The sequence below is a fragment of the Clupea harengus genome, chromosome 14 (assembly GCF_900700415.2).
Source record: "Clupea harengus chromosome 14, Ch_v2.0.2, whole genome shotgun sequence".
Taxonomy (NCBI): Eukaryota; Metazoa; Chordata; class Actinopteri; order Clupeiformes; family Clupeidae; genus Clupea; species Clupea harengus.
Window position 1 is genome coordinate 17538762 of NC_045165.1, and position 27812 is coordinate 17566573.

General features: G+C 43.9%; 1 protein-coding gene across 2 annotated transcripts in view; it reads left to right on the forward strand.

Annotated features, from left to right (window-relative positions):
- The window catches only part of cnksr1 (connector enhancer of kinase suppressor of Ras 1), a 44902-nt gene that overhangs the window by 3674 nt on the left and 13416 nt on the right, over positions 1 to 27812 (forward strand). Inside the window, exons 3-13 of one of the 2 annotated variants that reach the window (XM_012836677.3) lie at positions 1517 to 1719; positions 4152 to 4236; positions 17752 to 17793; positions 18433 to 18552; positions 21102 to 21161; positions 22296 to 22364; positions 22863 to 22988; positions 23940 to 24046; positions 26389 to 26510; positions 26864 to 27009; positions 27301 to 27334. In XM_012836677.3, the coding sequence (XP_012692131.2) occupies positions 1517 to 1719; positions 4152 to 4236; positions 17752 to 17793; positions 18433 to 18552; positions 21102 to 21161; positions 22296 to 22364; positions 22863 to 22988; positions 23940 to 24046; positions 26389 to 26510; positions 26864 to 27009; positions 27301 to 27334 (1114 nt within the window). The remainder of the gene's footprint in view (positions 1 to 1516; positions 1720 to 4151; positions 4237 to 17751; positions 17794 to 18432; positions 18553 to 21101; positions 21162 to 22295; positions 22365 to 22862; positions 22989 to 23939; positions 24047 to 26388; positions 26511 to 26863; positions 27010 to 27300; positions 27335 to 27812) is intronic. The other variant, XM_031579888.2, reaches the window with a different exon arrangement.

Genomic DNA, 27812 nt, shown 5'->3' on the forward strand with positions numbered 1-27812 from the left:
TACTGGAGTTGGTCCTGCTGTGGTTGTGTGTGATGTGAGTGTTGTAACCATGGACGTCAGGGGAGTACTAAGCACTTGATCTGCTTGTTGGACGCCCGGTAGCTGAAAGGGGGAAACAGATTTTTTTCTTGTAATTAAGGGTCTTTCATGGAAAAGCGTAAATGAACACCTGACGTATGTGTGTGTGTGTGTGTGTATGTTTGTCTGTTTGTGTGTCCTTATGTGTGTGGGTGTTTTCGGGGGGGGGGGGGGGGGGGGGGTGCATGAATGAGTTTGTGTTAATGTTATTTGTACCATTGACCTCAGGCAGGTTGGGAAGGAATTTGAAAAAAAGAAGAAAAAAGTACTAGATGTGATTCATGGCAACGGACCATTATACATGCAAACTTGCAGGTTTGCATTTTACGGTGTGACTTTTCCTCTGTTCCTTCGTGTGTGTGTGTGTGTGTGTGTGTGTGTGTGTGTGTGTGTGTGTGTGTGTGTGTGTGTGTGTGTGTGTGTGTGTGTGTGTGTGTGTGTGTGTGTGTGTGTGTTGGTCACAGTATCTGATGCTATTATAACATGGGTTGTATGAATGAATGCATGTCGTCTTCTCTGACTGTGACTGCTGGTCACAGAATATTTTTAGATGTTTTCATTCATTACATTTTTTTCGTATCATGAGTGTGAACACACCATGTGTCTCTGTTTATTCTTGAGTTGATGTGAAATTCTGTAGAGATGTTTAGTTTTGTTTTCAATCTCTGCTCTGCAAGAACATTGTGATAGATTATTAAGATTATGTTGTCAAACCTACTGTACACCGACAGTAGATAAGTAGTTTAATGGACTACAGATGAATGGATCAGGCCCAACCTTGGTCTGACATTGTACAAGCGTGTTCCTGTAACTGTGTGGGCTTGAACGGCGAGGAGCAGATATGGTGCCCATGCTGAGAAGGGAAAATCACCACACACACACACACACACACACACACACACACACACACACACACACACACACACACATTTGTGCCAGGACAGGGTCAAATGAGGGCTGGATCTGTCACACCGCCAGCTGCTACCTTAGTCTCACTATTTAAGGGATATGACAGAGGCCAACTGGCTAATCTGCCAAGGAGAGCTTAATCAGACCTCTATTAAGACAGAAATATCAGATTATTATTCTTATTCTGAAGTATACTGGCTTGGTAAGTATGAGCAGCATTACAGTTAGCAAAGAGGACATTGGCTGAGCTGCTACAGTAATGTGTGGAACAGTAGCTGAATCAGACCAGTGTTTAAAACCATCATCAGAGAAAAGACAGCAATGCAAACAATTATACACAATATCCAAAACAATATTGAAGTTGTTTCCACAAATTTGGAAAAGGGAGCCAACTAAAAGCAAGCAATGTGCAGTTATATGCAAATGTAAAGATGCCGTTAGTAAAGATGACATAGGCATATGTTGCATCAGGGTGTGGAACTGAATTGAACTGCTGGCTGACCGTCACTATCTGGTGTGTCTTTGTCAGATATACGGTCTGGGAGGAGAGAGCCTGCGCGTCCTGACGGGGAAGCTGCGTGGCGTAGCGCACCACCTGCAGATGAGCATCCAGAGACGCTGGAGCCTCAGGTCCTGCAACAGTCAGAGCGACTCCAAACTGCCAGCCGGTGAACTGCAGGAGGTGCTGGACCTCATCACGGCAGCCAAGGGCCTCTTCTCACTACTGAACAGGTACTACCTCAGGAAAGGTCTTTTATAGCTGGATAAGCAAGATGCTAAAACGCCATGGTCATGGGTCTGATACCCAGGGAGAGCACATACTTATAAAAATATATACGTGTGCCACACTATAAGTTACTTTTGGATATAATTGATTGTTCGATCAACATTTGTACATGTAAATGTAGTCCTCTAGTACCATATTAAGAATGCATAAATGTAATCTGCGTTCTGCAGATACATTTTGTGCCACTCATGATTTGGAATCATGTTTACTGCAGGATGACGAGGGCAGAATGTGTAGATGATATAATGGATTTCAAAATGACTCTGATTAATTATGCATGAAATGCTCCGAAGAGAAGGGTTTAATTGTATGGTAAGATATGAAAAGGTAGATTATGAAGCGGGGTTCAAGGATTTTGGAAATTATAAAATCCAGATGCTCCGGGAAAAATACTTCAGAGGGCCACTTCATTTTCTACTTGTTATTTCCAACGGCTTATTTGTTCAGTCCTTGACATTTCTGCTCAGCAACGATGAATCAAAAATGTTAATAACTCCCATAACTCACTCTTTCTGTCCCAGGTTTTCACACAGTTTTGTCTAAGATCATTATTTTTCTCCGTCACCACTATGACATGACACCTGTCACGAACACGAATAAGTCTTTATGGCTGTTTATGGCTGTTGTCATTAAGTGTCAGCGCTGGTCAGTGTAATTTCCATGCAATGACTATAACAACAATGGACAGCGTGCACTCAGTCAAAAGTGAAGCCCTTTAGTGGAAGCGGAGATTAAACCAAATATGGTTCATTCTAGGCAGACCTGGCCAATTTTCAGTTTACTGCACATCCCCTGGCTCCTAAAGCCCTTACTGCGCACACTCTGGCTCCAATATTGCCAATATGGCTGTCCAATTTTGGCTTAATTTCTTCAAAATGTGCATGCATGCTGTCCATCTTTTTTTACAGTCTTTATCCCCACTTAAGAGCCCAGAGAGTCACTGGTTCAGACCCAGATTTGGCCCAGCATCCCTTCAAGGGGGCGCCAAGTATAACAGACCTTTCTTCTCAGGCAAAATGCATTATGGTGTTATGTATGGTTTTGTTTATAAAGTAATTGTGTACCACTCATCGCCCCATATCCCACCAGTTGGAGCCAACAGCTGCCTGGGTGCTCATGTCACTTCCTGTATGCTCTTTTAGAAGATCAATAGTAGTAACCGGATATAGTCACATTACATTATTGACTACAGATCTGTAACAAGACCAGCGGTGTGTAGGGTTGGACTTCACTAGCTTTACATCCTGAGAATAGCCAGAGGCACAGTTTTGAACTCTGGAGTCCATTTGTCTCTCTCTTTGGGCCTTCCATTGTTACGGTGTTATCATAAACATTGACACAGTGGAGAGGTGCTTTGGTTGATTGTTAGTTTCTTGTTGTGCACACATTTAACAGAAGGATTTATTAGAGCTCATAGCAATCTCTAACCTACACGGTTTTGTTTATTGCTCTTTTGTATCTATCTCTCTCCTTCTCTCTTTCTGTCTTTCTCTCTCTCTCTCACTCTGGGATGTCTCTGATCCTGTTCTGCCCACGCATTCTTACGTTGTTTGTTTTGTCTTGTGTTTTTGTCACACTGCCAATCCCTTAATTTATTTGTGGTTTCCGCCAGGACCTTTGGTGTTTCTCACATGTTGTTGTTCCCCAGTATTGTTTGGCCAATACCACCGTGTGTGTGTGTGTGTGTGTGTGTGTGTGTGTGTGTGTGTGTGTGTGTGTGTGTGTGTGTGTGGATGCATACCTGTTTGTCAAGATACAAGATGCAAACATACTGTATGTCTACTTGTTTGTGCTTTGCGAGTGTGTGTGTGTGTTTGTTTGTGCATATCTTTGTGAGTTCTCTCTCACTCGCTCTTTCTCTGTCTGTGTGTGTGTGTGTGTGTGTGTGTGTGTGTGTGTGTTTATTTCTGCCACCTATCTTTATCAGAGTGGTTTTGGTCAGCATTGTGTGAATATTCCTTTGTGCTGACCTGTTTTTATGGGACCACCGCGCCCATCTTATTTACATTCCAGGCTCAGGACAGACACATCCGGAGAAGCCCAGTCTGTATGTTGTGTGTTTTTAACACAGGTGTGCATGTGGCACATGTGCAAGAGTATGCGAGTTGTGTGTGTTTAACAGTGTGTATAATGTTTGTAGTGAGTGGTTATTCTGCATCAGTGCTGTGTGTGTGTGTGTGTGTGTGACAGCAGTGTGTATAATGTTCGTAGTGAGTGATTATTCTGCATCAGTGCTGTGTGTATGTGTGTATCTGCACTGTGACTGGTTAAACAAGCGGGTATATTGTTTTGAACAAGCCACCGCTTGAATGATTAGACGGTTCAATGGCTCATGTAGTAGATCAGCGAGTGACATCTCTTTCCCCGTGTTTTCCAGAAACCAGTTCTCCCAGCTCAGCGGATACACTGCCAGTAAGAACATCATCACACTCTGCAGGGATCTGGGCACCACAGTGCAAAAGGTGAGTCGTGTGTGTTTGTGTGTTTGTGTGTGTGTGTTTATGTCTTTGTGTGCGTGTGTGTTTGTGTGCGTGTGTGTGTGTGTTTGTGTTCGTGTTCGTGTGAGAGAGAAAGAGAGAGCGAGAGCGAGAGTGTTTGTTTATCATTTTCATTGTAAGGACCTAATAACAGTTACTTCTGCTGCAGAGGTTGTGAAGTGCATGCTTTTTTCTTCATGTCTGTCAGTGGAATGTGGATTGGCATGGCTTTATCTCCCACTGATTGGATGTGACCAAGGGGTTTCAGATAGAAGTAAGCCCATACAGAAGTGCAATGTTAATATTTCAGAGACTGACAACATGCCGTTGTTTGTATGGAAATGAACCGGGGATGACGCATGCTGGAGAAGTGAACAAAAATGGCAGAAAAAAAGAGGAACAGCCACTGTTTGATGTATGTGTGTGCGTGTGTGTGTGCACTGGCGGATCTATGTATGGGCGACATGTGCAGGCGCCCAGGATGGCAAAAAAAATAGGGGCCCGCACAAAACGTTTTGAAATGGTGACAATTGCTACATCAATGATGTCTCCATGTTGATCAATTAACCTTGTTGAGGTGGGCGCCCTGATTCTAGTTAGGCAGCTCGGTGGGCTACTGCCACTCTGAGATACGAGATAGGGAGGGGGGCGGACTGGAATCTATCAAATAGCACACCTCTAACTTTGTACAGTAGGGGAGAACGGGGTTGGTTGTCACACTGGTTGGTTGTCACACTCATTATATCTCGCCACCAGAAGGCAATGTCTCCAGAATTTTTGTATGGAAATTTCCAGAATTGGGATCAGAGCTCACCTACATAGTCTTCTCTGGAGTAAGACAGCTGAACTTGAGATGAGAGGACTTTTTGTGTTTTTCATGTCAAATTGAAAATATTCAGCTCCTCAGTATTTTTCTTCTAGGCTTTTACCCAATGGGTTTATAACAAAACAATTGTTACCCTAGTGTGATGGGAAAGCTATAGTTTAGATTGTTGTTAGCTAGCTAACTAGTTGTTAGATGGTTGTTAGCCTTGATCCTAGCTAGAAATTCCAGTTGGGGTTGGTTCTCACATTCTCTTTGGGGTTGGTTGTCACATGTGACTATTTGTTTTATTCTTCATGTTGTTATATAGGCTGGCCTAAAGATGTGTTTCCTGTTCATGTTCCTTGCTCATTTTGTGTTAAGATGCATTAAGTTATATATTTGTCAACTTGTCAATACAATTCAACTTTCAAATTGAGTTCTGCCTTCTTGCCTTCTTTTTAATATTTTTCCCATTAAAATAACATTGTGACAAACAACCCCATAGTGTGTGACAACCATCCCCGTGATGGGGTTGGTTGTCACAATGTGTCAGAGTGTCTTTGTTAGTTAATTACCTCTTTGTTACAATACGTTGGAAAATGAGAGGGATACACATTTCAAGCCAACACCTTAAGCTTCAATTTAATGTAGGAATGACTATTGAAAGATGTTTTGATGATGAGCAATTCACACTAGAGTAAAAAGTGTGACAACCAACCCGTTCTCCCCTACTACTGCAATGAGTACAATCAGAACTTGCCATCGAAGATCATGAACCTGCGTTTGTATTTGTGTCTTTATTTGTGTTTGCGTTTCATGTTTGTGTTTGTGTTTCTTACCATCATGAGATAAAACAAGCTTCTACAGCCAGTGCTGAAGGAGAGGGGAAAAGAGGGGTGATAAAGGAGTGAGAGAGAGGAGTGAAAGAAGGAGTGAAAATTGAGTGAGACAGTAGTGAAGACAAAATTAAGAAATAAGAAACAAAAAGAAGCCAAAGAAATGAATTGAGGAAAGACTGAAAGACAATGGAGTTGGTGAATGGACTGCATTTATATAGCTCTTTTCTTCTCATTAGAGTAGGTTTAAAGGCTAATGCCTGATACATCTACCCATTCACACACCGACGGCAGAGGCTACCATGCAAGGCACCAACCTGCCCATCGGGAGCGGTTGGGGGTTCAGTGTCTGTCTGTCTGGACACTTCGACACTTGGTGAGGAGGAGTCTGGGTCAAACTAGCAACCTTCCGATTGCTGAATGGCTCCTCCTGAACCACTGTTGCCCCTAGGGAGGGAGGAAGAAAGTGTCTCATTGGCGTTGGGGTTAATGGCTGGGGCAGGTTAAACTGGTTACTTATGAACATGTCTGTATATGCTTTAATGTCTTGAGAGGGAAAGGGAGAGAAAGAAAAAAATTATAGTTGTGTGTGTGTGTGTGTGTGTGTGTGTGTTTGTGTGTGATGTTGCTGGCATGTGTGTGAGAGAGATGTGGGGAAAAGAAAGAGACAAAGAGAAAGAGAGAGAGAGAGAGACAAGAGAGATTGAGTGAAAGAGAGTGTGCCTGTCCGTCCGTCTCCTGTGTGTGCGGGAGTGTATGAACTCATGTGGGTGTGTGCTAGAGTGGGTGTGTGAGTTTGAGAGAGAGAGGGGGGAAGGGGAGGAGACCTGCTGGGTGGGAGTTAGTGGTTCATTTCGGTTCCCTGTCATTCACCTGCTACTGGTGGAGTAGGGAGGACTCAGCAATGAGACCACAGGGGAACTAGACAGCGCCCCGCAAAGAGTCACTTAAAAGAGGATTGGAGTCTGGATTCATAGAATGGACTGAGCAATCAGATGAGGTAGTGTTGTGCTTTCTTTGGGTTTGTGAATGTGTGTGTGTGTATGTGTGTGTGTATTTTTATGTATGTGTTTGTTTGCGTGTGTGTGTGTGTGTGTGTGCATGTGCGTGTGTGTGTGCGTGTGCGTGTGTGTGTGAATGTTGCTTTACTTCTCTTATTTGTAGATATGTGACTTAGTTTATCTGTGTATACAGTACGTTCCCCTATTCTTTATCTTTCAGACTCAGCAGTAGACAGATTTGCAGATAGAACAGAATCAAGGAATTAAAAGGGCAGACAGAGACAGTCATACAGACAGACAGTTATACAGACAGACAGAGACAGACATACAGAAATACAAAGACAGACAGACAGACAGACAGACACAATCACATACCCCACAGTGGAGCCTTCATAGTGAACCATAATCTGAATCTGTTCCAGTTACTTTACTCTAACTGGATCTCTGTGTCTGTGTGGCAGAGGGTTCACTGTTCTCTGTCACTTTGCTCACAGTCTATTTAAGTCCATAGATGTTTATACCATCCTGGAGTCAGTTGTTCCACAAAATATTTGAGAGGTGATAGCGACCTCTCCATGGCCTGCCTCTCTGTAAGGGGTTGCACACAGAGAAGAACATGCCACCAGTGGGGCTTTAGCTGTACACTGTAGATGTGGAGGGAAGAATAGAAGTTTGTGTTGTAGTGACGTGACGTGATGTGTCGGGTTTCCGTCTCCTTTTCTTAGTGAAAAAGTCATTAAACGAGCAACAGGGGAAGGAAGGTGGGGAAATGAGCGTGCCGCGGGGCAACTTTAGAGAAACAATACAACACACACACACACATACACATACACATACACACACATGCACTCTCACACATTTGTGCACACACACACACACACACACACACACACACACACACACACACACACACACACACACACACACGGACAAACACACACATCCCTGAGGAGACCAGCTCTCTGTCTCCTCTGAGTGAGGGCTGTTGTTTTGGTTTAAGCGCTCATACCAGGCTGTCTGAGAGTAATCAGGGAGCTCAGACAGACCACATCACTCCTCTCTGTTTGGACAACTGGGCTTTCCTTACTTGATGCCCTCCATTTATTAATGACAAGTCATTGTTTGCCAGGTTCCTGTTTGTGCGCCCCAACTGGGGCCCTGGGGCCCTGGGGCCTGTTTTGTCCTCTCGTTCTGGTGTTAGTCACCTTCCCTCACAGAATGAATGAAACTCTGGCCTAGGCAACCGGCTCTGCTTTCAGTATTTTTGTTTTTCGGTGAGGAAATCTTTGGAATTGGTCTCAGTTTGCGTCACACTTTTGCATCAGGTTGCTGTGGTACAAATGAACTGGATGCCAGACAGTCCTGCTTTTCTTGATTACAGTCATCTTTAAAGCTTGAGAGGAGGTCAGGCCATGAAAGCGTGATGCTGTAACCTGAGCTTCTTCGCTGTTTTGTCACAGCAGATGACTTGCGTGTCACTCAGAGACAAAAAAGCAAGAGCACTCAGTCACATGTTTTTAAAAAGATATCTATTTTAAACTTTCAATTGATAACGAAAGAAACAGACTGGACATGCTGTGTACACTGTGTAGGCTGAAATGTTATTTTTCTCTGTTCTGTTTTCTGCTTCTAGTTAAAAGGTTATAAAGTGCAAATCATGACGTGTTTTCAGTTCTCTTTGTGTGTCTCTTCTGCTGATCTCCTCCTCTCAACCAAAGACATTGGTGTAATCAAGAGTCTCTCTCTCTCTCTCTCTCTCTCTCTCTCTCTCTCTCTCTCTCTCTCTCCCTCTCTCTCTCTCTCTCTCTCTCACTCACTCACACACACACACACACACACACACACACACCTTCTGGCCAGTGAGTCTGGGAAAGTCGTGTAACCTTAGCTAGTCCCTATAAAGGTCACATTCCTACGCTCTGATTATGAAACTTTAACCAAAGCATAACTAAGAGAGAGAGTGTGTGTGTGTGAGTGTGTAGCGCTGTGTGCAGAGGGTTTCGAAGGAGCCAGTCTACCAGTCTACACAGCTTTCGAAACAGATCTCTCCGTTTCTCCCTCCTTTAGGAATCATGAAAGTTTGATTATGTAATTACGAAAGCTTCATTAAAGGATATGGAACATTACTCTGAAGCAGACAGGTAAAGAACACCGTGCGTGTGTGTGTGTGTGTGTGTGTGTGTGTGTGTGTGTGTGTGTCAGGTTACAGCATCACGCTTTCATGGCCTGACCTCCTCTCAAGCTTTAAAGATGACTGTAATCAAGAAAAGCAGGACTGTCTGGCATCCAGTTCATTTGTACCACAGCAACCTGATGCAAAAGTGTGACGCAAACTGAGACCAATTCCAAAGATTTCCTCACCGAAGAGCTTGCCTCTTTCTCTTCCCAAGTAATGATGGTGGAAGTGTGAGAAGGTGAATTTCCTCCCTTCTCACTGGAGCAAGAAAAGGGCTTTTGGCCCTGTAAGACACTGACTCCCCCACTGTAATGGTTGGTTCCGTGCTCCCCACGTTAATGGTGGGGTCCAATTTAGCCTAAGTGGCTGCCCTATTTAGGTGCCTCATTGGCATGAAGGAAGGACTGGCTGAGAGAGACATTGTCAGAGAGGCATTAAAGAGCACCAAAGAGGACTTGAGGCACTAAGGTAAAACACTCTCCTGATGTGAGGAGAAGTGTTTTGGGTCTAGATGTGTGGACACCGTTTGCCTTGTTTTGTGTGCCTTGTCTTTGTGCCTTGTCTGTATGCCTTGTCTTGGTGCCTTGTCTTTGTGCCTTGTGTTGTACCTTGTGTGTGTATGTATGTATTTGCTAGGTATATGTACTTAGCTTAAGGTTAGTCTCTGTGCCTAGGTTTGGGGCCTGGCTTGGGCCTAAGTAGGACAAGCAGGTATCCAGGGTGCAGAGTACTGAAGTGCCTGTGAGTACGGCCGGTATGTTTGGTTTGTTTGTTTTATTTCATTTCATGGGCACATGTGTTGGGGTGCTATAGAGCCCTCGTCAATAAATATATATATTTTTGTACGGAAACACCACCATCTCCTGCACTCTTCTTCCTCACTACACCACCAAGTCCAGTCGCCACATCCCAAATAACATGGGGGACCGAGCGGTCCTTCACAGGAAGATATCTGGAATCAGACATTCACAAATCCCTTCGTGCACCAGGTCTAAGGAGCCCACTGACACACCTAATCATCAGTGGGCATGCTTTCACCAAACTATATACTATATCTAGTGGTGTAAGATTTCCTGAACTGGACAGGTAGAAAGCAGAGTGTGTGCGTGTGTTTCTCTCTCTCTCTCTCTCTCTCTCTGTTTACTTTTCCAGTATTCCTTGTCAGACTTTCCAGGATAACTAATGAGACATATTTAATGCTGTAAGATGCCCTGAATGGGATAGCTAGAGGGAACAGAGACTCATCATCTCTGACGCAGCTCTATGCACTCCTCCGCTCCTCAGACTGGGTGCTCTTCATCCTAGAGCTCGCCCCATGTCTGTCCACGCGATATCATCAGCCACCCGGCGCACGAGGTCAGCCAACACCTCCAGTGTTTTTTTCGTTCTGCGTCCGTCCCGAGCGTGAGCATGAGTGTCCCTCAGTGGCGTGCCTGTCTGAAGACAGAGGCGTGCTTTGAGCAGAGCTGCTGCCGTCACAAAGCTTGCGTCTGCTGCAGAAGTAGGTCATCATCGTCTGAGAGCCGCAGTGACGTGATGGTGGATCCCTGGGTGCCTAGAAAGAGGACATGCCGAAGGGATCTGGCCAAGATCAGAACTGCGTTTCCCGAAAGCATTGCCGAGCAACCTATGTGGTAACCGTGGAGAGAGAGTGTTCAAAATGATAGCCTCTCTACCATTTAACTATGGTAGTTATTCAGTGACGCTTTCGGGAAACGCACCCAGATCTTGTAGAGACAATCAGACAGGAGTCCCTTCAACTTTCTTCTTTTAAAAGAAGCTGTTAGTGTACTGTATGTGCTGTGTGAATGTGTGTGTTTGTGTGTGTGTGCGTGTGTGTGCACGTGTGCATGTGTGTGTGTTTGTGTGTCCCTATGGTGTGTGTATCTATCTGTGTGTGCAGGTGTGTATATCTGTGTGTGTGTGTGCGTGTAAGTGTGTGTGTCTATCTGTGTGTGTGTGTGTGTGTGTGTGTGTCTGTGTGTGTGTGTGTCTATCTGTGTGTTGTTGTGTGTGTGTGGGCTCCTTGAACTTCACAAGTTTTTCTCATTAGTGCCCTGGAGGAGGTGCGGTACGCAAGTCAGCTGCTTGCTCAACACTCTCATACACACACACTCTCACACTCTCATACACACACACCCATTCACTCTCACACACACACACACACACACACACACACTCACACACTCTCTCTTTGTCACACTACCCCTGATCTAGAGACCACACTTAACTCACAGGACAGAAGTGAACTGGAACACGGGAGACCACAGGCAAAGTCCGTGAGAAAACAGACAGAGAGAGGGAGAGAAGAAAGACAAAGACAAAGAGAGAGGAATAGAGGGAGAGAGAGAATAATGGAAAAGAAACTTCTGAATTACTTCTAAAGTTGGATTAACTTCCAAGCCACAAGAGGTATGTAAGTAACTAGTGAGTCTTAAAATGGGTCATTTTGGGTGTGTTAGCCAGGCTCTGGACTAGATAATGGTAGTGAATGGGCTGTTGCCAGAGAATAGAGCCAAACAGCTCTGCTGTTGTGTTGGGTTAAAATTACCACAGAAACATTCCCTCTCGTCTGCTGGAACTGAGAATAGTGTTTCTGAAAGAGAGGTTTGTGTTGTTTCTGTGAGACTCTCTTTTTTAATGAAGGCTATAGAAGTCAGTTCTAGAAGTGGTATGAAGAGCATGATGTGATGTAACTTGAAGGCTGTCACATTGTCTCTTGTTGGCTGGAACTGAGAAGGATGTTTAATAAGATCTGACCGTCTTTATGTTGTATGTTGTTATATCCATTAGCACTTTATCTGGATGGTCCGCCTACAGAGACTTTACAGATGGTTCGTTGGAATTCACGTTTGGTCTTTCTGATTGTTCACTGAACATCACCTTAACCAAAACCAACACCTAACCTTAACCTTAACCATACATTGTAGTTAACAGAGTTTCAACAGATAGTTTGTTTTTAATCTGAGCATCTGTAGCTAGTCTATAGGAGACCATCCAAATAAAGTTTGTTTTTAATCTGAGCATCTGTAGCTAGTCTATAGGGGACCATCCAAATAAAGTGTGTCTATAATCTGAGCATCTGTAGCTAGTCTATAGGGTGCCATCCAAATAAAGTGTGTTTATAATCTGAGCATCTGTAGCTAGTCTATAGGGGACCGTCCAAATAAAGGTGCACATATGCTCTGAAAGCTGACCTTTTGAGACGTGTTTAGAAGCAGTGTTACTAAGAATAGCTTTCCTCTACAAATGAAAGGCTCACATTTAGAGTTACTGTTAATGAGCAATTGAATCGCTCAATTAATGGATGTTTTTCTTTAAAAAAAACATTCTCTACTAGCACTAATTTCCTATTGTTTGACTTCTTGTTTTTGTTCTCAAAAGACAGCTTTGTGTATTCAGTAGGTCATGACCTAGCCATAGGGAATAATGTTTTCTAGCTGTGAGATCCAGTCTGGCACCCTTACCTGACCTCTTAAAGCAACGTACCAGAGTGACACCAAGGAGCATGTTTAGTGATGAAGATATGTGTATCAGTATATATAGACATCTTACTTTACTGTAGGTGACACTGGATAAAAGTAGTTTAGGAGATGAACATATTAATAGAAACCCCCACTGTCTCTGCGGCTCTGAATCAGTCCACTCTATCTCCAAGGCTTAAATGACCAAGGAGGGCCGAATCGTTTCTGAATTAGATTACGGCCGGGCGGATTGCTTTATTGTTTCTAATTTAATTGCCAACCCCTGCACTTCACGTAATTGCGCTGTTTTCTGCAGAGCTTTTAAAAGCCGCCCCACTGCTCACATTTTCTTTCCTCTCTCACTGCTTTCTCCATGGAACAGGGCATCATAGCAGAGCACACAAAACTTCAAAAGCTCTTCATGCTGTGAAGAAAATTATAATCCATATTCACATTGCTGTGTGGAGAGATTGGACATGAGTCACCAGTTTTTTGACAGTTGTTGTTGGTTAAGTGTTGTTGAGTGGACTGAGTCAGCCAAGCTGGTAAAATATACAGGGCTTCAGTCAGATGCTTGCAGGGGGTCAAGCGGTGTGTTGCTGTGAGGAAGTGTGTGTCAACACACACCGCATAGCACAGCACACCAGGGCAATAACCGCACCCTCCTGAGGGGTGTGTGGAAGCTCAGACTCAAAACGCTGAATGACGTGTCAGAAACAGCCCCAAGTCAGTGTATGATTCAGGATTGAGGCATAAAGGGATCTCTGTGTGTGTGTGTGTGTGTGTCTGTGTGTGTGTGTGTGTGTGTGTGTGTGTGTGTGTGTGTGTGTGTGTGTGTGTGTGTGTGTGTGTGTGTGTGTCTGTGTCTGTGCGTGTGTGTGCATACCTGTCCTGTTCATATAAAGAGTGTGTGTGTGTTTGTTTGTTTGTTTGTGCATGTCTCTGTGAGTTCTCTCTCACTCTCTCTTTCTCTGTCTGTGTGTGTGTGTGTGTGTGTTTATTTCTGCCACCTATCTTTATCAGAGTGGTTTTGGTCAGCATTGTGTGAATATTCCTTTGAGCTGACCTGTTTTTATGTGATCATTGGCCCATCTTATTTACATTCCAGGCTCAGGAAAGACACATCCGGAGAAGCCCAAAGACACATCATAATCATGACCCTGACACTTAAACTGAGGTCTTATGTGTCTCATTTAAAGTCTTACTTGTCTCACTTAAAGTTAAAGTTAAAGTTATGTTTATACCATATCTATAAATATGACTGACTGTCTCCATATGTTCAGCGCAAACCTGACCTCTTATGCAGATGTATATACTGAACCATTACTATAAATACCATATCTATATGATGAACACATCTGAAAGCGAGCTATGACCCACCATCCACTCATACAGAGTGGAAATAGCCGTTCATGTTTATTTAACAGAACACTGCAGTTGCACAGGTAATCAGATTGTGTACTCCAGATTGTGTACTATTGTGTAGGTAGTAAACCCATTGTTGGGTAGTAAACCCAGTGTTGGAAACTCAAGATCACCCTGCATATTGTTTGACAAATATGTATTACCCTATTTTCAGGATAGAAGCATTCATTTTCCATCGCTCCATACAAATAGATTTTTTTTGTCAGTCACATGGGTGTACATTTCTTTGCACCAGGTGTGGAGGCAGATGTTCATACATATGGTTGTCATCTGGCATTGATTATATATACATTCTGTGGTTGCTAAGAAACTGTGTCTCTACTCTATAGAAGTTATTTGTTTCTCTAAACAGAGCGGGAGAGCCGTCTTTGTTGCAGGTGTCACAGGGGAAGGTAATCATGGTCGGTCAGTGCCTCCGTGTCTGGGCTCCTCGTAATTATGGGGAGCACATGCAAATCAAGCCCACAATAGTGAGTCGTTGTCAAGAAGAACCACAGAAGAACAATTAAAATGGAGGTTGGCTTCACGGTCAAACAATGGCAAGCATACGGGGGTGATGCGTACTGCATGGATGCATACCTGTTTGTCCATATAAAGAAACAAGATGCAGATGTGTCTACTTGTTTGTGATTTAAAAAATTAGCACAAAATAATATTTTTCCTAGACAACAAGGCGCATTTACATTTATTCATGTCCTTTTTACCCAAAGCAACTTACACTACAAAACATTCTACATTTCTGCAGTATCTGTGCTGGGAATCAAACCCATGAACAAGGTATTGTTGCCACCTTACTCTGCCAGTTGACCAGTGGAATATAAAATAATTATGTAAATCCAGTGCATTCACAGCTCTGGATAATTGGCAAGGTGCTGTAAGTACAGTTGATGGAGTAGGCTGAATACGGCAAGCTCTTTCTCTTAAGCTGTCTGTTTTAGATACCTGTGTATGCACTCTGCATTACATTTGTACATGAAAGATGCTTTCTAAAATACAAAAGTCTTGCAGTAGTTTTCTTTGTGTGTGTGAGAGAGAGAAGAGGGGGAGAGAGAGATAGGGAGTGCACATGCATGTATGTGAGCATATTCACTGTACATTCATAGCGCAATCTACTATTCCACCCACACCCATATCCTCACACACACACACACACACACACACACACACACACACACACACACACACACACACACACACACACACACAGTCACGCACTCATGCATGCACGCACGCACACACACACACACACACACACACACACACACACACACACACACACACACACACACACACACACACACACACACACACACACACACACACACACACACAAAATAACATGTTTCCTAGACAACTTGGCAGGATAATGCCTTGGGCAGGAGATGGTGAAGTGGTTCTCTTCAATACGCCTCATCTCCCTCCAATCAACATAACACAAAGCAGCACAGCCTTCCCAGAAGCCTTTGCTCATGTCGTTTATTGACCCTGTGACTGCCCTCCTCTGGTAATCTGTATATAAAGTCAGGGCTTGATTTAACGAGGCACTTCCAGTTGTAATGTTATGGCACTTAAACCTGGCAGGTGTCTGCATATGCTACGCTAATTTACCTCTACCCCACATGCTGTTCTCTCCAGGTCACCCATGAAAGCAACACTATTCAGATAATTACATAGTTCAGCCGTAACTTCAGGACATTAAGCCTACAATCAACAGTATGCTATGCAATGCAAACCAGTGAGTCAGTGACTAGATCATTTCTAATTATGTGTGTGTGTGTGTGTGTGTGTGTGTGTGTGTGTGTGTGTGTGTGTGTGTGTGTGTGTGTGTGTGTGTGTGTGTGTGTGTGTGTGTGTGTGTGTGTGTGTGTGTGTGTTGGTCACAGTATCTGGCCTTAGCCAATGTGTTTGTTTTTGATTAGCCAAGAACACCGCAAGCCCATGTGATATGGTGGACCAGAGTAAAATTTCCCTCCACAGTTGGTCGAGTCTGCAGCGATCCGACTCGAGACTTGCAGTGAGGCGATACACAGTGATTAGTTTCTGCCGGCTCAAGGGCTTCATGTAGCGTGTCGGCCAGAACCACGGCAACAGACTGGTTGTGCTCCTGGATAACACCTGACACCGGGACAAACTCGGGCCAGCTCCGGCCCAGTTCTGGGCAGTCTGTTCCGGGATTTTGTACTGTCTGGGGACATGTTGTACAGTAATTTGTCAGATAGTATCAGCTTGCTGCTTCTGATAGTAGTCACAGGCAGAGGAAGTGAAACAAAAGGAGAAGGAGCTGGGAGTAGATACAGTGGTGTGTGTGTGTGTGTGTGTGTGTGTGTGTTTATGTGTGTGGGTGTGTGTGTGGTGTGTGTGTGGTGTGTGTGTGATGTGTGTGTGGTGTGGTGTGGTGTGGTGTGGACTTTTACAGCCCAATGGTTAGTGTCAAGCTTTCTGGTTTTCCCCTGAGTCTACTGTCGTGAGGCTTTAGCATCGTGGTCTTAGGAAGATTGTGTGTCAGAGGTGAAGCTCCAGGTTGCTTGTGTGTCGTGCCTGTGAATGTCTGCTTAAGGTGCCGAGTGATACGAGTTTCATGTTTGCTGAGTGTGTGTATGTGAGTAAAAAAAAAGTGTGTGTGTCTTTGTGTTTGTGTGTGTGTGTGTGTGTGTGTGTGTGTGTGTGTGTGTGTGTCAGTGTTATAGCGTGGATGTGTTTAACCTGAGAGGAAGTGACACACCCCTCAAAGAGAAGTGAGCCAAGTTGACATCAACAACCCCCCCACATGCACGCACGCAATTACACACGCAGATGCACCCACACATACACACATACACACATACACACACAAACTGACATACACACTCAGGTGTGGCAGCGGTTGAAGTTTGCATCATATCTCATAACAACAGGTAGAGTTCTATGTTTCTGTGTTTGTTATATTATATTTATGTGTAAGGTTCAAAGGTTATATTATATTTATGTGTAAAGTTCAAAGGTTATTGCAATGTTGACTTAAACGAGTTACACAAAAGACAGATTAAAGAACGAAACAAAAAGGCACACCAAACACAGTGCCTGTGACAGTACAGCCATCTTTGTTTCGTTATGCTGTGCTCCTTGTTGCGTTCCTCATTCCCTCCGGTTGAATCTGTTCTTTTATTATTCGGGCCGCAAGGATCTTCAGCCTGTTGCATAAGCAGTCCTCTGCTAAGCGCTTCTCAGCTGCATAGCACAGATTCTCAATTGAGTGCAGTGTCACATAACATGGGCTTGTAATTAGCCTGTTAATCTCAAAGCCCTCTGAGGGAGTCCTGTTGTTGGCTGTGAAGGGAGCAGCACAGCTCTACCTGTGGGGGGCGCTAGTTCAAAGACCCAAGGGTCATCTCAGGCTTAGCCGCCCTATTAGCAGTGTTACGCAATAAGAAGTTTAGCACCTCTAGTAAGTGGCTGTCTTGCCCTGGCTGGCTAGGAGCCTTGTGTGGAATAGATTTGTATTCAACACTGAGGTATGTCAGCCGAGTAAAGAAACGAAATGCCCCTCCTGGATGCTGTTACTGACGGCTGCAGGGGTTCTGTTGCCCCCTATCCCCTCTGGATTTTGGATCGCATGCATGGGGCGTGGAGAGAGCCTCTGTGTCCCGAGCCTCCCCTCAGGACCTGCCTACCTGCAGTGATTGGCTGGAACTGTGTGTGTGTGCTGTGTGCTGTGTGTGCATGTACTGTGAAAGTTTGTGTGTGGCTGTGTATGCGTGTGTTTAATCTTGCTGTTGTTGTGTAGTCAGCTCTTGGCTGTTTTGTCTGTTCCCAGGACATTACTATCTATGAGAAGGAGAAGGATATCATTTCCATTGTAAGTGTACTCACATTTATCTGTTTATCTATGTGTCTCTCTCTCTGTTTCTCTGTTTTGCCTATACCTCCTCTTCTCTTTATCCATCCTCTTCTCTACCCCCTCTCCATCTCTCTCTCTCTCTCTCTCTCTCTATCTCTCTCTCTCTCTTTCTCTCCCCTCTGTCTTGTACAGTCTGTCTTCGTGTTTAACATAAAGATGTAATAAAATACTTTGTAATAATATTTCAGGAAACTCTGTGGTATTTCCTGAATGAGTATATATTGCAATTTGTAGCTATTCATCTGTGTGACTGTGACTTGATGTAGCTATGAGTCCATGTGTTCATGGTTGGTTGCTGTAGCTGTGATGCCATATGAATGAAAATATCCTCTAATGTTTGTTGTTTTAAAAAAATGCTGTGTGTATTCTGCCATGATGTGAGACTTTGTTCTAGCTGTAGAAATCTAAAATAACAACCTCTAACAAGTCAATTTTATCTCTTAACTGTCATTCCTTAAGTGTGTGTGTTCATGTGTAGATTCATGTCTGTGTTCATGTGTGGGTTCATGTTTCTGTGGCTGAGTGGTCAGATGATGCGGTATGTGTATTCCTGTGGCCCGTAGAGGTCCTCTGATCCTGCCTCTTCCTGTCCCACAGTGTCGGCAGCTGGTGGCAGTGTGTGACGAGATTCTGACAGGCAGCCCCGACGCCCTGCTCTCTCACACGGCCAGACTTGAGAGTGTGGACCTGGTGCCCACTTCTCCAGGAGACCAGCTGGTACTACACACAGATACACACACAGACACACACACATAGACACACACAAATAGAGATACACACCTATCTGCTCACACAAACACGTAATGTTTGCAAACACACACATGGACGCTGGAGTAAGCGTTACTGTAAAATCGAACAATTTGGAATGTTGTACACAAAAACGTTCATATGTAAAAGTTCAAAGAAAACACATTTGGCTCGAACGTTCGCTTCTGTTTGCCAAATTTGAACGCACCTGTGGTGATAGTGGCCAGCTACAAAACAGATTAGAGCAGTTTATGGTCCGCTGTTATTTTGGTGGTCTTGACAGTGTCGCGCTCCAAAAACTCTTTTAATTTCTCGCGCTCTTTTCATTTCTAGTATATGTAGAGTTTAAGTGCGGTTTAAAGAGACACAAAAGAGAACAAACTTTTTTTTATTTAAAGTTTTAATTCCTTTTTAATGTTTTCATTACCACCACATTTGTCATTTTGATTGAACAAATCACAAAAAAAACATGAAATCCTGGAGGGACTGTGCAGTGATGCAAGCACAGCTGCACTCGTCAAGTAACAAAGTCAACAGATGTGGACCAGATCCAATTCATTTCCAGTTCTAAACCAATAGAGTGACCATACACATTGCCATAGTGATTCAGAGGCATAGTCGTGCTCTGCGAGTAGCAAAAGTAAGGTTATTTAAAGAAAGAGTAATTACCCGGCCGTACGGTTTGTCCAATGTTTGATGTAATTACAGGTGGCTTGTGTGGCACGGAACAAAGATGGCAGGGGCCAGAGAAGGAGGGATAGAGGACTCCGTGTGCTGGACACGTATTTCTCTTACAACATCCTGAAATGAGCTTTAGAGAGAGAGAGAGAGAGAGAGAGAGAGAGAGGATGATTGCTGTTGAAGCCCATTGAATGCCTAGATCTTTGCATAGAGAGAGATGTATTCATGGTGCGAGTTTGGGGGGGGGGTTGCACTCCCCCCTGAAAAAATTATAGTCATAACCTAAGAAAGGATTAGCTATAGCCTTTAGTCATTGTATAATGGGTACATTTACTACAGAAGCAGTGTGAGAGAGGGGCTTTGTGTCAGGGGCAGCTTGGAGTGCTGTCTCTTGTGTATCAGTAAGAGAGGATTCATCATATCTTCAATCCTCCTCAAGTGTCGGAAGAGGGCCTTCATACATTTGAACGGCAACCATATGGGTGTCCTCTATACTATATATATAATTAATATTTATGTGACAGATATCAAAATGTAGTTTTTGCTTCTTTTTCTTTTTAGTGTGATATGTTGAATTGTGTATGTATTGTGTGCTCGAAAGTCGTTGGACATTTTTTGGTTGAAACAATTTGGCAGCATTGCTGAGAGAAGTTATCTGAACAGATTGATGGGTACAGTCACTTACAGTGTATTTGAAAAATCAGAAAAATGTTTGAGCATATTTGTCCTTTGTTGAACCCCTTATAAGCACATGACAGGTTAGCCTCAGATGCTACTCAGTGTATCATCTCCCAAATATGACAAACACAAGTCTACCTTCATTTGTGACATCGCAGCTTCATAAGAGATGGGTTATGTCAGAATTTCAGAGAGACAAAGCTGCATATTGTGATGTAATCAGTAGTGCAGCAAGAGGTTTCTCGGGCTCGGTCAGGACTGATTGATCCTGCTGGTGTGAATCTGAGACGGTGGTCCAGCTGTCCTGTGCTGTCAGCTGGTGCAGCTAATGGCTAATCTATAACCGTCACCCAGGCCTCTTTTTCAATGGCTATTACGTCATCTGAAGCCAGTGAAAAAGAGGCCTGGGTGACGGTTATAGATCTGCTCTGGGCTGTCTCTATGCCAGCTTCTGGATGTTCTTCAGCAAGCGTGTATCACTGCCAAGAGGTGCATTAGGCTGCTCAGACAGACAGACAGACAGACAGACAGACAGACAGACAGACAGACAGACAGACAGACAGACAGTTTGTGTGTTTGAACTGTACACACACTCGCACACACACACACTCACACTCAAACAGACACACTCACACACACACACACACACACACACACACACACACACACACACACACACACACACACACACACACACACACACACACACACACTATCTTTCTCTCTCCATCTGTCTCTCTTTCGCCCTCCCACGCACACATTCACACACACACAGACATTCATCCAGACAAACATACACATATCCAACACGCATATGGACAATTACGCACCTCTTATTGAATGAAAAGCACACATCATGTAGATGAATACACAGCTAGATCAACATGGACACCTGTGAGCGTTTCTGCACAGACACAGATAATATTGGGCACCATTACATGTGGCTGATGATGTTGTCTCTTATTTTACCTCTTTCTTTTACTCCCCTGCCATCTCTTCGTCTCTCTTTCTCTCGTTTTACAAATGAAGTCAAAGGATTTAGATTGTGTGTATTGGATTACATTCTTAATATTGGAATAACATAATAATAGTAATAACATCTCCTTTTTTCTCTCTTTCTCTCTCTATCTGTCCCTCTCTCTCTCTCTCCCCTCTCTCAGGGAATAGAGATCATCTCCACTGGCTCCAGTAATCATTACGTCACGGGCACAGTTGCAGAGGTAAGGATCAGGCCCTCTCCTCCCCTCCCCCCACACCACACCACACCACCAGAGCAATGCAGAGGGCACTGTGACTCCATAGCTCATTTACCACCACAATCGTGCTCGACCAGGCACACACAAAATATATGGCATGTCACATAGGAACATGGAACATATAGCAGTGCATATGGTGCATTACAGATGAATACAGAAAATATACAGGCAGAATAATAGTAGCACATATGGAGTATGAAAGACAAAAAATGGAAAATATAACAGCATATATGGCATGTTATAGACAAAAACGATAAACTAAGCAGTAAGGCATATCACTGAGGTAAGTGACTTACAGATAGCTCACTGTGGTAATAGGCCTGGTGGCGAAATCAGAAAGAGAGAAGTACCCGAGTCGCTTCATGAGTCATGTGTAGGCTACTTTTCTAGGTTGAGTGCAATTTCAGTCTGTTTAAGGGAGGTGCTGTGACCTCCACAGGTCACCTTGGCCTGGTGCCTCCAAAGAAAGTGTACATAAGAACAGGCATAGCATGTGCCTAATGGTTTCAGCATGTCTGTGTGTGTGTGTGTGTTTGTTTGTGTGTGTGTGAGAAAGAGAGAAAGAGAGAGAGAGAGAGAAAGGAAGTAAAGGGTAAAGGTTATGGTAAAATGTGTTGTTGGAAGGATGTGTGAGGGAGAGAGGAAGAGTAGGACAGAGAGACTGAGAGAGGTTGGGAAAAAGGGGTTGATGTATTTGGTGTAATGATGTGTGAGCCTCACATGGGAGTGGGACTGTGAGCAGCTGGATTTTTCCATTTGGTCACAGTCCAGTCACAAGGCCTAGAAGCGTCTGTAGTGATGCAAAACACAAAAAAGACACCACCATTTCTAAAAAAGACCATAATGTCTTTCATCTGTGTCTCTCGCTACCTTTACGTGCTACCAAATAGAACAGCTCTCATACACATGGAAGTTTTGGAGAAGATAATATTCTCAAAACTAGCATAGTACTCACAAGGTGGGAGTAGTGTCATAGTATTGAGTGCTAACATAGGACTCATAGCATACCGGCCCAAAGTACATTAGACATTAGACAGTACATTATTACAGTGTCTGTAAACGCTGTTTTGTTTTGTTTTGTGTTTTATCCCTGTCCAGTTCCCCGCTGACTTCTGTGAGAAGATCTTGGCTGGAGATGAGGTGATCCAGGTGAATGACCAGATAGTGGTGAGTAGTGGTGATACTGAGGTAATGATGCTAAAGTCTTAGTAAGTCTAATCAGGATTAGGGTTGGTAATGTCCTATTAAGATTTGTATTATGTTTAGGGTTGATTAATTGTGTGTACATAATGTATATAACCTACTGGGTAGGGTACAGTGTAAAATGGATCCCAAATATAGACCAATGTGGTGGATCTGATGTGCTGATAGCCAACATAATTTTGATTAAACATCCAACATTTTTCACGCTGTTAGAAACCCGTGAGATCTGATGACTGGTCCAAGTCCAAGACATTTTGAAGTTGTTTTTTTTTATTACATTTTATTGCCATTGATATTATCCTTGAGATGGAAAATTCCAGATTTAATATATAAGCCTTTCAAACACACTTAAGTTCATATGATGATGAAAGTAAACATTAAACCTATGGAAGGTCTCTGAAAGGCAAACAAAACCTTCTGGGCCATCTGTGTGGTATCATTAGAGTTGTTCTGCTCTCTCAGGTGGGCTGGAGTCGAAAGAACCTGGTGAAGAAACTAAAGGAGAACCCTAACGGAGTTACGCTCGTCTTAAAGAAGGTTCCAGTGTCAATAAAATGGAAAGAGAAGCCTCCAGAGACTGAGCCTGAGGTGTGTATGTGCCCGTTAATGCCTGGTTGTCACGGCGAATGTTCCCAGGAGACGGGAGAGGGGGTGACATTCAGAGGAGTCTCTCACAGCCCCACAAACACCCCCTCCACACACACACACACACACACACACACACACACAAGCGTCAAGTCTTTACTGTACTTACTGTTACTGTAAGTACATCTTACACACTTCCCCACACACTGGTACGGAGGTGCACAGGCACAGCGCTCCACATAACACAGACACACACACAAACATGGACACACTTGAATACTCACAGACACACTCATGTATGTACATCTGTTTGCTTATACATACATATTTACTCTCTCTCACTTACACCTTCATACACACACAAACAAACACATATAAACACACACTCCCTTGCTCCAAACCTGTATGACCCCAGTGGCAGCAGGGTGCTCCCATGGTGTGTGAGCTCACACGCAGAGCTGTGACTCAGCCTCTCTGTGTCCCAGTGCAGTCACGGGCAAGCCCATAGGGTCTTCTCATTAACAGGTTCGGTTCAGTGTGTGTGTGTGTGTGTGTGTGTATGTATGTGCATGAACAAGAAGGTGTGTATATATATATATATATCTATGTATATGTGTTTGACTGTGTGTTTGACTGTGTGTTTTATATGTGTGTGTGTGTGTGTGTGTGTGTGTGTGTGTGTGTGTGTGTGTGTGTGTGTGTGTGTGTGTGTGTGTGTGTGTGTGTGTGTGTGAATGAGAGAAGTGTTTAGGATTGTGTGTGTGATGCCATCTGTTACGGTGTGCCTTCTGCGTCACTCATTAGGTTGGCATCACACCACAGGAGAGGAATTGGCCCTCTGTGGTAGCCCAGACACACACACACACACACACACACACACCAATGACACGCCTAAAGCTAATGCCTCCTCTCTTTCCCTCTTTGTACTCCTCTGCCTTTCTCTATTCTCCTAAGGAGGGAGAAGAGGCGGAAGAGGAGGAGGAGGAGGAGGAGGAAGAGGACGAGAAGAGACACTCCATCTTTGACAGAGTCGCGGCCTCAGTCAGGTCCCTGTCGTTCAGGTGAGTGTGGTTGCAGGCAGCTCTCTGATCTGTGAGAATCCTCGTGGATGTGAAACCTATCCAGCTGTAAACTTCCCACACAGACAGGCTTCAGATCAGTTTTTTTCATCCTGTCAAGGGCTTAGATTCTCAAATGTCTATGCAGCACTTGGGAATACTTTGCTCGGTTGGTCATATCTCTTAATCGATGGTCCATATGACAGGCAAAGCAAGTTACGACTATCGTAAGTGCTCAGTGGATGTCTTCAAATCCAGGCCCTGATTCACAGGGAGTCAGGAGTCACAGGACAGAGTTCCAGTTATTGCTGTGTTTTCATCAGATCTGAGATTTCTGGATGTTACACATACAGTATCTAATCTCCACTGAGTGCTTGTGGGGGAGTGTTTATACTGTAGTGAGTCAAACTTTGTTTGCAATGTATTCCTGTGCTGTATTCCTGTGCTGTAATCATATTAGTAAACAAGGTTATTTGTAAGCTTCCAAATTTAGCCATTTTTGCCCTTTGTGCCAGAGCCATTTGATTTCTCGGATAGCTACACTTTCCCTGTTTCTATCAGTAGTTAGTGCATTTTTATTATTGTCTGATCTGCATATTCATGATGTATCAGTAATAATAGATATATCGGATTGATCATCCAATGTTTATATGGGTTATGTGTCAGTTGTTGCTAAACCTGGCCTGAATTTAGGTCATCTGAAATTATAAGTTATAACTGGTATTTATTCTCTGTTGTTTACATGGTTTACAGTGGTGATGTATCAGTTATTGTGAGTTTAGCCTGAAATGGCTGTGTTTGGATCATCGGAAGTGATCAGTTATAGCTGATGTTTATTATCTGTTTCATTTTCTGTCAGTGATGAGTCAACTGTAGCTGACTGCTCCTGGCCTGAATTGGCTGTGGGGTGGATCAGCTATTGGTGAGCATGACTGGAGTTGACTGTGTGTTTGGATCATCTGAAATGAGGACAGCAGCAGCTGGCTGATGTTATTTGACATCCCGGGGGGGGGGGGGGGGTAGTGTTGCTGAAGTCTGCTGATCTAGTACCTTTTCCAGGAATCCTGGGTTCTCAGAAACGAGAACATCAGAACAATCCCTCAGACTGTTGTAACTATGAGCTGGCTGATGGGAAGGCTTTGAGTTAGAACAGACCATTTCATAAATCATGACATACATATTAAGTGTACCACTTTCTGTGTTTACCGTAAAGCTTTGCAGATCTATCATGAGAGCTGTTGTTAGTGTGTCAGTGGCTTGTTAGGTGTGTGAGGTTTGTTGGACCGCAGGTGTTTTGGTGTGTTTTGTGTGTATAGTCATGCTGGGGTTAGGGAGCGTGTATGAATCAGTGTGTTTGTGTGATAATGTTTAGGTTGTTTGTGGATGTGAGCTTCATTGGTGTGTTTTGTAAGCTGAACATACAGCACTTACGTACATCATTGAGTTGGTGTTAAGGTGTCTTGCCGTAAGTCTGTGTGTTTTCTAACCCTAGGTGTGTTGGTGTGTGGGTGTATTTGTGTGTCATGTTTGTGTTATAGGATGGTTGTGTGTTGGTCTGCAAGTGTGTAGGTAAATGTAGGTGTATGGGCGTGTTTGTGTAGGTAAATGTTAATAGGTAGTTGGTGTGTTGTTATGTGGGTGTGTTTGTGTGTTGGGACTGAAGTGTGTTAGCACATGGGTGTATTTGTGCATGCTGTTGCTAGGGAGTGTATGTCACTGGGGAGAACTGAGTCTAGAGGGGCACTATTTGATTGACAGCTGTTCGGTGAGGCTGTTAGCTCCTCAAATTGATGGACAAATGAGTTATGGATCTCCTCATCATTGTTATCAAATAGTGTGTGTGTGTGTGTGCGTGTGTGTGTGTGTGTGTGTGTGTGTGTGTGTGTGATTGTGTGTGTGTCCGTGTGTGTGATTGTTGGCTGTGTGGCTAATACAGATTTTTCGGAAAGATGTTTATGTTGTGCGATTAATTAAATTGTGTCTAGATAATTGATTACCAGTGTAACAGATGCCTATGTATGATTGACATCTGCATTGTATGATTGACAGCATTCATTATGATTGTCAGTTGTTGTGTGATTGACGGCTGCTCTGTATGATTGACAGCTCCTTTTAATGACAGACTACTGTGATTGACAGTGTGCTGTGGGATCGACAGTCTTTGTGTGAATGACAGATGACTGTGGTTGACAGCGTGGTGTATGATTGACAGATGACTATTTAATTGACAGGTGACTGTGATTGACCGCTAATCTGTGTGATTGACAGCTGACCATGTGTTTGACATATGATTGCCTGATTGACACCTGACAGTGCGAATGACAGCTGGTGTTCTGTATCCTCAGGTCTGCCGTCCATGGGCCTGAGGCCCGTCAGCTGATGAGCCGGGAGGAATCAGAACTCACCAGCGACAGCGGCGTGGATGAGACAGGAACCTACACTTCACACCTCAACCACAAGGGGGCAGGTGAGAGTGGGGTTAGATGGACTATGGGAAACTCCTAATGCTGTTATAACAGTATTCAGGGAGAGCAATAGCTCAGTTTGATAGTATGAGGTCTTTATGTGCTTTGGGTACATGACTTGGAAGTAGTATTAGTGCTTTTATGAACTACCTCATTTGGATGAAATAGTAGGAGTGTATTTATGAATTACCTCAGCTGGACATCGTGCTCAGTTGCAAATGAACATGTTATCTATGTTAGCTGGCATTACATTTCAAGTGTGTGTGTGTGTGTGTGTGTGTGTGTGTGTGTGTGTGTGTGTGTGTGTGTGTGTGTGTGTGTGTGTGTGTGTGTGTGTGTGTGTGTGTGTGTGCAGAGAGTGAGGAGCTGGATCGGTCTGAAGTGAGCTCAGTACTGGAGGTAGAGGTACCAGTGGACCGCAGGTCCCCCTCCCCCCTTCCACAGGCCCTGGAGCTGGGCAGAAGCAGCATCAGCTCCTGCCCTGAGATGGGAGGGCACAGGGTGAGTGTGTCTGTGTGAGTGTGTGTCTGTGTGAGTGTGTGTGTGTGTTTTTGTATGGACGGGAGAGAGAGACAGAAATGGAGAAAAACTCCAGGAAAAAACGTATTCAGCTGCGTTTTTGAAATTCACACAGATGTGTTTTATTTAGTGATGTTTGTGAAACGCAGCGCTCCCTGTAGGTGAAGCGCTCCCTGTAGACAACCCTCCTTGAATCCTCCCTATCTAATAACATGCCATGCTCCATGCCATCTTTCAGTCAAACTTAATAACTGTTTTACTTTCTTCTTTCAGGAAGATAAAGATGAGAGGAAGGGCTCTACAAAAGGTACTGAACTCATTCTTCCTGACAACTCATATGGTAATGTGTGATATGTGGATAATGAAATAAACTCACAAACAAACACTAGGGCATTCAGACATTCAGCAGCTGAACTCAATGCCCCTAGTATTATGACAGTGTGAGTTACTATGACGACGCTCCATACCCAGTAGGCCGGTTTTCAAGTGGTTGGCCATTGGTAAACAAGCCAGACAAAAGTCATGCCAACATGACATTACAAGTCTGTGAAATGATGAAATGTGGTACATGCGAACACATTGGCCCTCATTCTCGAACATTTTCTGAAGTTTCTTCTGAAATGTTTCTTACGGGCTTCGGAAAAACAACGTAAGCAAAAGACATCCGCCAAATTCATGCACGCTTGAAAATGCGGTCCTACGCAGCAGAAGTTTTCTGGGCTGTGCTCCCCCGGAAGAGTTTTCTTAAATTGAAAGCGCGTTCTCGTGCTCCTGAATTTGCATAC